This window comes from Vicia villosa, linkage group LG1 (genome assembly GCF_029867415.1).
Source record: "Vicia villosa cultivar HV-30 ecotype Madison, WI linkage group LG1, Vvil1.0, whole genome shotgun sequence".
In the NCBI taxonomy this organism is placed as follows: Eukaryota; Viridiplantae; Streptophyta; class Magnoliopsida; order Fabales; family Fabaceae; genus Vicia; species Vicia villosa.
In genome coordinates, this window is record NC_081180.1 from 70,450,687 (window position 1) to 70,461,911 (window position 11,225).

Below are 11,225 nucleotides of genomic sequence, written 5' to 3' on the forward strand. Positions count from 1 at the left end.
TTGTTACTCCTATCTTTAATTTCTTTGTCAATATGTTCCTTTTGTCCACTTTACCGACACTTAAGATTCAAGAAATTTTGATAACTTTTATAATTTGCTGGCCACTCACGTTCAGTCACATATTTAGGCTCTTATCTTGGATAGTGATGCTGATGGCTTAATCATTTGGGGAGGTTCAAACTCTAGGTTCATATTCAACCATAAGCGAGTAGATACATAGACGTGGCTTCATGTTAAGTTTCACAACAAAACCTTATTAACTTATTACTCATGATTCTTGTCTTTGGTTATGCAAATTAAAAATACTTACAAAATTTAAACACTATTTTTGGACAGTCTATCATGTGTCTCTTCCCACTAATGCATCTCATTTAAGATTTCTCTTGTCACTCCTAGAATAGCAAAGAATGTTTTTAAGGTTTATGTTGACTTTTTTCAAGATCAACTGGTGCTGCTTTCAAATATTGTGACAGAGTTTACATCTGTTATGCAGAATTATAGCAATCTGATTCATGTTGGATATGTAAAAAGATAATGAAGAAACTGATCTCACTCAACAAATGCCTGGCATGTCATATGTACACTCAATATAGATCCAAAACTAAATTTCCAGGAAACGTTTTAATGTTTAACATAAAAAAACTTTCACCAAAAAAAAATTTGTATAAGAAAAAAAAACAGAACCACCTTAAATACATAATATAAACAAAAAATTCACATCTTAGGAAAAAAATTAAAGTTGTTATCAATTTCTTTTGTCTTGTTGCTGTTCAACACTTTGCAGTACTTGGTTTGCCATTGATGAAAATGATTTTGCTGTATCTTGCATTTCTGTTGTTCGAAGATTGATACCCTGCCAAATCAAAAAATGCATATATAAGTAACAAACAAATTAGATACGAGACATAATTTGTACATACTTGTGTTATGCTATGACAAAGTATCTGTTTTTAACACTGTTTTATCAAAATATAAATAAAAAGATACCTGTAATTTTTTCAAGTTCTCCTGCAGCTTGCTTTCTGTCAATTTAGCAACGCTTGTTTCCTGCAGCGCCACCAGATTCATGATTGAAAAATGGTTCCGGCACATTTAATAATTAGATATTAAAATCTTACATATATGCAACATTATCCAAATATTACTTTCGTATACACATTGCAAGGAAGGCTAATAGAAACAGGATGCCCCACAATTGTTGCATAATGGCAAGTCAAGCATAATTGAGGTTTCATATTCTGTCTATATACTTACATTGGAGGAAGAAGAAAATCCGTATCTCTTTTTAATTTGATCGACTGTACCAGGTTGTTGCTCTTCTTGTCGCTCTTCTTGTTGCTCTTCCTTACCTGATGTTTTTTGGATGTTTCCCTTCATCTCTTTCAACCTTCCTGCATATTGAATGCTTAACTAATGAGTTTAATGGCGACACACCACCGGTGTAACGTGCGATGAAAATTCATCCAATTGCCCACATATGCTATTTTCTCTAAAAATAAACTAATTATTATAACCAACCTTTTAGAGCCTGAAATTTTCCAGTCAGTTTCTTCTTATTAAGACCTCCAAGTCCCATTATGCCACGATCTTTGCGTTTTTCTACATGATCATCTAGGTCAATATCATCTGCAGAAGAGGATGGAACACATCTCAAACTGATTAGTTCATACTTCATCATCCATTTGTTCGAGACTAGAAGACTATTATAAGGTTCTTTCCTACCTATATTTAGCTCGACCTCGTCTTCGTCAATTGCCAGGTTATCATTGTTATCAACAACAGAAGGAAAGTTTTCTTTTGAAAAGATCACCGAGAGTTCCTGGATACTTTCTCTAGAATTTTCTGTTTCCATGGGGGGTACAGGCTTTTCTTTATTGCTAGAGAAAGAGCTGAAGATACCCTGGGAAACCAAAAAACAAGATTGAACACCTTTTTGTCACAAAGATGATGGATATCATACAGTTTAACAGGTTAATAAAAAACTACTGCATACCCTTTTCTTTTCCTTATGAATGACTGGGCCAGTGACAAGCTCTTCTTGTGACAGCATCATTTCTTTCTTGTAGATGCAGCTAACAGAATCCAAAATTCTAAAATGAAGTCAAGTAAAATGTAAAAGTGAGGCTACTAGTCCTGAATATTGCTACCACTTCAATAGCCATATATATCACCAAGTTTAGTGCAAGTGTTTGATGCACAATGTGTGTGAATGTTGTAAACAGTGGAGTACCTAGTTTGAATCCTACTGATAAAAAAATATTGTTATTGTATACCTGAAAATATTTCTTTGGACCAACAATGAGACGGAAAATATTTCTTGGTCTCCATTCACCTATAAATGGAAGTTGAACTAATTCAGAATCAAACATCTAAAGGAATTTGTTGTACTAGAAAAAAAACGTTCGTACCAAAACAAGATCTCCTTTGGATGAACAACATATTTGCCAATCAGAAAACGACTTTGATTTTGGAGGTGAATAATTGAAACCTCTAATTGAAGTCTCCACAATCAGGGATAACTCCGGCAAAGACCTATCATTTCAATAAGATTTCTACACATTAAATCGCGAAGAGCAATACACTCACATGAAAGTACTTGGCACACAGTTAACTAAGTTGAAATAAGTGATTTCTGATTTTTATCATCCAGCAAAACACATTTCTGTCAAACATTTATTCAATAAGCCTTCATCAGCTTATAAAAAAAAAGCCCTCATCATATAAGTTGTTTATACAAGTAAAGAGAAAGAGAATAAATTCCACATAAGCTTTTCACAAGCTGTTCCTGTTAGCTATATTTGAGAGTTTACGAAAATGAGCTGAAAACAACTTATGGGTAGTTAATAATCCATTTCTAGAATAAGTCTTTATATCATAAGATAAGTCCAAATAAGTTAATCCAAGCACCCCTTTGACATAAAATGCATTTTACATATTTACTTGCAACGCATACTGTCATTATGCCTTGCCAACAACAAATTTAACTTAACATGTCCAACAAGATAATTTTGTCTTCTTTAAGTATTTTCTTATGTAAATCGAGTTTACTCATATGCCACGGCCATCAAAATGTGTTTTCATGCTATGCACAGAGTAAGAAAAGAGTAACCACCTTAATTCCACTCTTCCATTGGTGAAAAGGAGTACAAGGCCAACACCGGAGGGACAGTAAAATGTTGATGCCCAACAACAGGAAGACGAGTGAAACTTCTTTTTGTGAAGCACCTTTTTAACTCCCTAAAAACATAAGAAAAGAAAAATCCATTGCATCAATAAGCTAATGTTCTTGTTCTTCAGGACTCCTGGTTATGACTTAAAAGTAAATTATTCAATACCTGAACAGCATGCATTAATGAATACACATATAAAGCCTTTTCTGAACAAAGCAGAAAGCACAATTGCTTTGTTGGTGTATTCTCAATATGATTCCCTTCACTCAAGTCTAATCCATCCTTTGTAACTGATCCTGTTAATACTTCACCTTGTCCATCTGTGTACCAAAATAGAATTACTTTCTCTTTTCATTAATCTCCTTTACATCTATTGAGACAGTATTGAAATACTAGTCCATAACAGAATACACATGTCGCTTATTAAAGGTAAGTTTTTAAAAATTAATCATAATGTTAAACTTTGCAATCCCTTACCAAACACCTGCATAAATAATGCTTTAGAGGGCTTCTTAGGATGAACAGTTTCTGTGCTTGTCATGTTACCAGTTTCATTATCAAGAGCCAGAACAGAAGAATCTTTTGTTCCAACTGCTAAAATGTTTTTATCAAAACCATGCAAACTGCATGCTAGGAATTGCAGGGAGATGATACCAGCAGAAATTTCACTAGCTATATGTTTCTGATATAACAGAGTTAGGCCATCCATCTTAAAAACCGAAACCTGTAAAAAATTGGATTAACATACATTAGTGTACAAATTACTTAGCAGGGAGTGACAGCAAACATTTTTAACCTCAAATCACAAGGAACAAAAGTTCTTGCGGCACATAGGTTGCCGACATCTACTCCTTTGGAGCTCAAATTCATTTCTTAGAAAACATGAAACAAAGCGCTAAATCATTTTCGGATTTTTTATATGTGAAGAGAACACTAGAAAATAGTCTTACATGTCCTTGATCAGAGCCAACAGCAAGACACGCGGAGCTATGATCCAAGCTCACAGAAGTTATGGCACCATTAATCTTTACAGTTTTCATACTTTGGATGACATGATCAGTCCCTTTCTTTGTACCACCTGCAGAAAAAGGAATGAAGATGGAAGTCAGTAATAATTCATATGTGAACTATGTTATCTTTTTGATAATTAAACAAAAGTCGTATGCTATGTGAAACATACTAAAGATGTTGGTGGCATATGGTTCAGGTTTGAATCTAAAGATGCGAACCTGCAAATCATGTTTATGTTATGCATACATGCTATACATAAAGAGAAGACAAGGGAAATTATCAGATTTTATGGAATACATAATTGAAGGAACCTCACCGTTCCACTTTGGTCCCCAGAAACAAGAAGAGGGGAGTTGATATCAAAGTACAGTGTTGTCAAGGGTATACCACTTAATGAAAAGTCATTTTCACTCTGCATTATTAAGGTGGAGGAAACAAATAAGGAACTAGTTACATGAAGAGAAAGTAATACTAACTAAAATTTTTGAAGTACATGGAAAAGAAAATAATAGACCTAATATAGCTTAAAACTAATAGATTCTTTTAATTGAATGTAGAGAACTTGAGAGCACAAGATGATATTACCTGTTGTTTTAATTGCAAAATTGGGGTGAAAAGGGGGCATGAAGCATCCCAGAAGTTTACAGCTCCATTACTGTGTCCAGTTATATACAAGTTTTGAACTTTCGAAAATCCAGAAAACTTAGCAGAATTTGGGCTAATCCCATCTTTTTGATTTGTTTCAACAGGAACCAAAAGGGGATGATTTTTCACCAGCTGTCTGTAGTACTAATTGACCAAAGAAAGAAAGAAAAAGCCAAACCAAAGCAATTGAATAGAATAAGTAGATTACAAATGGAATGAACAAAGTGGAGTGAAATTACATTTTCATAACGCTATTACCTCATCATCAGAATAAAATACATTGGAGTTGTTCGAGATGAACTTTGTCGTTGTGATGCTTGAACTTGCCAGAGGTAATGTTGCAATCACGCCCTTAGGAAGTGAAGGCGTGGACTTAGATTGTAACAGATACCTTTCTATAAAAGCATCATCATATAGATATACATGACCTGACTTTCCCAGCACAAGGAAAGAATCTTGTTTATGCTTGTCTTGCTCAGTTGAAGTTGATATGATCTCCATGTCAACACAACTTTCAGTCAAAAGAAGTCCTAACTTAGTCGTGCGAGATTCCGTATGCTCATTCAACAACACTACCTGGTTCACATAATAAAAAAAAGAGAGCGTGATCTAGATGTAATCATGATCTTAAGTATATACCTAGAAGACGAAAAATGCAAATTCTTTTGTACATCTCGTTATACATGTAGATATTGTTACATGAATGTCATGGAAGAGTTACTTAAAAGGAGATATTCTGTTAAATAATTTGATATGAAAATTCGTATACCTGTAACAAGTTTGAACTTGCATAATCAGAAGCTCCCATGACATATAGTCGACTAGCCTTTCCTCCTGCATAAGTCCATTTAATTGATGCTATAGAAATTTTCTCTGACTTGTATCCTAAGTTAAGTTTGAGCAAAGGACTTTGACTATTATGATCAGATGCAGAAGGACCATTTCCTGTATTTCGAGAAGGTATGCTCCAAATGAAGAGCTCTCCATTGTTGTATCCAACAACTACTTTACTTCCAAAGGGACATGCCCAACATGCCGAAGTCACTTTCTTTGTTTCATTACTATGTAGTGTCTGCAACATATTTCCACCAGTTCTGAAAATAGTTCTGCTTTCCTGAATGTCCCATAATATTATTTGGCCATTTTTAAAGATTATGAGAACCCTGCAAAGGAACAGAACAAAACACAAATTTGTTTTCAAAGAATAAATGATCACGAAAACAAAATAAGCAAATTATTTATATAAAAACATCCAAATATATAGCTGTATTTGTGGAGATCACCTCTTAGTTTCAGCTGCTGGTTGAGGTAGTACATGCATCACAGTAGTATCATCAGACACTTCAGAATTCCCTAAACAATGATTATAATGAAAATCAAATGATAAGGTACTGATCATATTAAATATCAACATAAAGCATAATTATAATTACTTTTTTTTTTCCACATCTAAAAGTGAGTCTAAAGAGTAAAAGATATATCTCACCATAGGAAGCAGAAAAGGGTATGGTGTATTTCATCTGAGCTATATGCCATGGATCTTGGTCAAGCTTCAAAACTGATATATTACCATTAAAATGTCCTATATACCTATCAACACATATTCATATCTTTAGGAGGACTTTCAAAAACTAATTTCTTGTTAACTTGTTCCAAATTAGACATATTACTTACATATAGAGGCTATGTTGAATGATTGCAAAACTAGTGATTTCTTCTTTAGCAACATACACGTCAGACAGCAGTTTCTTCTCTATGTCCCAAACCTAAACATACATTTTTTAGGACAGCAATTAAAAAAAAGCGCAACAACATTGTGAATCTTAGTAAATGAATAAATCATTATAAATGTGAGCAAGTTACACTTGCCTCAATATGATTATTGGAAGTGACATTTAAAAGGATGCCTTTGTTCTGGATGAACTGCATGCATAAAATAACATAGTATTATGAGTTTATAGGCACAACAGAAACGGGAAAACTATCTCATTTTCAAAAGTAAACGATAAATGAAAACAAAAAACGCACAAGATTTGATCATGAGAGGAAAAGTGATATGTAACCTGTAAAAATTTGCTAGGTAGAGGCTCACTAGAATCAAGCAGGGCTTGAGCATTATCTTTTCCATATAGTTTAATCCTGCCATCCCTATTATTAAAAAGAAAGCAAAATCAGTTTCAACTTTCAAGAATATCAAAATACTTTCAATTCAATGATCCAAACATCATTATAGTGTCAATTCATCAGACTTATTGGATAAGACTCAAACATGTCAAAGAGAACATACTTTGTAGAAAGAGCCAGTATCTTCTGAATGGTGTCATAGGCAAATTTGTCACCACCTGATGGTATCCCTTGATGAAACACCACTCGTGGATCTACATCACTAGCTTTTAACCCTTCTAGTGAATTTCCACCAGGCTGCATAAAAATTCACTCATTCAATTTAATTTGTTAGCAAATTATTATATCATTAGAGATAAAAACATATAACAAAAATTAGAATTATTTTAATCGTTCTAGAAGTCATAGGTTCAAATCCTAAAATCAGTTCTACTCCTTGTCGAGGTAACACTGTATACATGTAACTCCGTTTGTAGGGGTGACAAAATGGGTCTGGCCTGCCGGGCATGCCCGTTTTGCCCGCACTTTTTTTGCAGTGCGGGCCAAAGTATTAGGCTCGCACCCTCTAATATGTCCGTCCTGTTTTCTGCGGGCTTTTGTGGTGCGCAAGTATTAGCATAAGATTTTGCAATTTTAAGATTAAAAAGGTGCGGTGCTCGCCCTACACCGCTCTCATTTTTTTCGGGGCGGATCAAAGTTTTAAGCACACGCCCTGCACAATGCTTGCCCCACCCCGCCCTGCCCTGTTTTACTGTGAATTTTTGCAGGGTGGGGCTAAACTGGACGGACATGCCCGTTTGCTACCCCTATCCTTTTGCGAGAGCCTCGTGCACTGAGTCAAATTTATGACATCATGCATACAAGATTACAATCTAAATCCCTTACCACTTGTCCAATTCTAATGGCTCATTTTTGTCTTCACTCTCCACCATTAAAAAAGAACATAACATTCATTTTTACACAATTTCAAAAATAAAATAAAAGCATATAGTATTCTTGAGCAGAAAACAACAGTTGCAGGTCCACCGAACCTTGTGATGTGTCTTGAGAACTGATTCTAGTGATAGTGCCGTGGTGGGTTAACTAACATTAACTTGTAAAATGGACCCACCAAACCATGACCAACATTTACATCTTCTGAATCACTAACCTTTGATGACCCCACACATCATACAATACGGAACAGCCAAAGACTCAGTCATTAAAATGTCACCCACCACATCACAATTCACAACGTTCGTATCATATTCAAACAAAATTACAGTTAGTTTATTTTATCCTTCATTATCTTATCCATTTTTTCAAAGAAGCAAAAATCTTCAACACAAAAATACTTAGCAAAAATTTAATCTAAATCTTAGTATGTACTATTAATAGGATACACGTAACACAAAGTTTTGTCGCATATTAACAAAAAGTACTTTAATTATGATTTTATTTTTACGCTTAATAATCTAAGTTGCGCAAAACCCGGAGGTGAATGAATATAATCTTTGAATTATATATAAATCAACCGACCAAATTTTGTTCAGTTTTAACCAATCGTTAGTTGGTCCAGTGGTGATTGGCGCTGGACTTGGTAGGGAGAACCACGGTTCGATCCCCCACAACTGCGATCAGGAGGGGGATGGAACCACTTGATGCCAGAACTCGCCCCCGAACCGGACTAAACCGGTGGTATAAAGCCAAAAAAAAAAAAAAAAAATTTGTTCAGTTTTTTTTTCTTTTCAATTGCACATTGGAAAAAAAAACAGGTATGAAATAATTTAAATCGATAAATCCTCAATTAAAAAAAAAAAGAAAATGATATCAATTTTTGAAGCATGTGTTTGAGTGATGGAACTTCAATGAGAAGTAAAGTTGCAAAAGTGTACGTTAAGCAGCGAGATCCGGAGTAGTACTATATCTTGATGAAATTTAGCGTTTTCAATTCCAATGCTAAGATCGAAGTTCAGTTTTTCAATATTTAATGTAATTTTGCAGAAACCGAAACCGATTTTAATCTTAAGTATAGAAAGAAAAATGCAGAAATGAATGAAAAACGAAATTGATGAAATCCAGAGAAAGGAAATTGAGAGTGATGAATGAAGAATTGAGAGATAAATAAACGGTGGAAGCAAGCAAATCAAAGCAATGAATGAACAGAAAAAGAAGAAGATGATGATTAAATAAAATCAAAATAAAAAAATAAATGGATCAGTTACCTTCTTAATTGAAGCTTTTTCAACGAGTTTCTTGACAAACATTGTGAGAGAAGTAGAGAGAATCTCTCAGAGATGAAATGGAATTGATTTGGTTTATGATAAGTGATTATTTGATAGATAACTGAAAAAGAGTTTTTTAGTACCAGAAGAAGAAGCAGCAGCAGTTCAATAACAATTCAGTTTTTTTTATAAGTTTTATTTTCAATTGTGCTGGTTTGGAGTGTGAGAAGAGACAATACTATATACTAATTCACTGGTTTATAAGGTTTGTTGTGATGGATGAATGCTTTATTTTATTTATTTATTTTTATGTTATAAGGTAAGAGAAAAGGTGGTAAATAAGTATAAATGGTAATGATGGAGAATGGGTTTTCTTAAGTATTATTATAATGTTTACTAATTACCAACTGATCTTCTAGTATCGCATCTTGTAGCACTATAAATGGTAAAGATTATTAGGAAAACAGTACATGGTAAGATTTTAAGTTAAATGGAGTAAGTAAAAAAAGTTATAATATTTCCATTTTTATTAAGGATAATGATACTAGGAATATATTTAACTTTTTTTTTTTTTTTTGTAGATTTGATTATGTATTTGCATTTGTTAATCGTCTTTTTGGTACTACACTATTTTTACCGATCACGAAAGCTTTATTGCATTGGAGTTTTCTTGTGGGATTTTTAATGAGGCAATTGTTGGTTACCTTTGTTAGATGTGGTTTTGGTCTAATCCCCAAACTCTTTAGTTTTGTTTTATTTTTATTTTTTATTTTGATTTGTTTAATAAAGTGTTACAAATGATATGTGTCGCTATAAGGATATAAGGATGTCAACATAATTGAGATATTTATATTGGGAATTTCTTAATTCGTGTATGATTTTCTTACGCACCATGTGAAATTTTAAAATGTTCACGAAAATCAGAAATACATTTTGGGAAAGCACCAAAAATGGATAAAAAAATAATTTTTTTGAAAATGTATTTTCGATTTTTGCGGGGACATTTTATTTTCTCCTTAAAATAGGGTGGATAGACTTTTGTACTTGCATTATATTGTGAAGGGTGCATACCGAAAATGCATTTTCGATTTTGTTTTTTCTTTAAAATATGGTGGATAGACTTTTGGACTTGTATTGTATTGAAGGGTGCGTACCAAAAATGCATTTCTGATTTTTGTCAAAGTATTTTTGGACTTCCATAAAGTGTTTTTACCATATAGAGTGGAATAAAAAATTCCCGACAAAATACCCCATTTTGGTCCCGTAAGTTTACTTCAAGATTCATTTTGGTCCCTTAACTTAAAAAATGTTCATATTAGTTCTTTAACTCTTCAAAACATTTCATTGTAGTTCTTTTAGTCTAATTAGCAACAAACTTAGCAGCCGATTTTTGAGTTTTTTCGTCGCTAATTAGACAAAAAGAACTAAAATGAAATATTTTGAAGAGTTAAGAGATCAATATAAATATTTTTTAAATTAAGGAATCAAAATAAACCTTAGAATAAACTTACAGAACCAAAAAAGTATTCCACGTGATGCCTTCACTTGACAAAAGAAGAATAGTGAATCAGACTCAAAGTCCTTTAAATCATATCATATATGAGTTTTTGTGGTGAAAAAATGAAGTTGAAAGAGAAACTCTATGGAATTATTTCAATATGGCTTAACATCAATTTTATTTTATAATATTGAGATTATATATATATATATATATATATATATATATGATATCATTGCATTGTGTTTATTGCACTCCTCTTTTATAAGGTTAGTAGTATTCACATTTCTTTTTAAACTATATTGTTCACTTCCTTTTAAAAAATTAATTCTTTTTAAAAATGTTAGAATAATAATGTAAATGTGAGTAGTGTGGATAGTAGTCTCACATTGAATATGAATGTGGCGACTTGAAAATATATAAGTGGGAGAACCCACTTATATATCACCTTAAGGTTTTAGGTGGAGAGGTAATATGTCTCCCATAAAGGTGTGTTGCTCAAACGGAATGTCCCAAAAATAAAAATGCTCCTCGCTCGACTCTCTCCTGATGGTTGCTCCAACAAATAGTATC

The 11,225-nt window shown here is 33.2% G+C and overlaps 1 protein-coding gene across 1 annotated transcript; it reads right to left on the minus strand.

The window, feature by feature from the left end:
- Nucleotides 1–549: 549 nt before the first annotated feature.
- On the minus strand, nt 550–9,413 carry LOC131641293 (uncharacterized). The gene is made up of 24 exons (XM_058911599.1): nt 9,155–9,413; nt 7,114–7,247; nt 6,890–6,974; nt 6,696–6,749; nt 6,501–6,592; nt 6,313–6,416; nt 6,110–6,179; nt 5,596–5,989; nt 5,085–5,402; nt 4,767–4,970; nt 4,498–4,593; nt 4,351–4,399; nt 4,121–4,248; nt 3,648–3,894; nt 3,336–3,490; nt 3,113–3,237; nt 2,409–2,532; nt 2,274–2,332; nt 1,994–2,090; nt 1,723–1,900; nt 1,519–1,626; nt 1,255–1,391; nt 988–1,047; nt 550–853 (listed from the first exon to the last, which is right to left on the minus strand). The coding sequence occupies exons 1-24, from the start codon at nt 9,194–9,196 to the stop codon at nt 746–748; spliced, it is 3,168 nt and encodes a 1,055-aa protein (XP_058767582.1). The 5' UTR covers nt 9,197–9,413; the 3' UTR covers nt 550–745.
- Between the last annotated feature and the right edge of the window lie 1,812 nt (nt 9,414–11,225).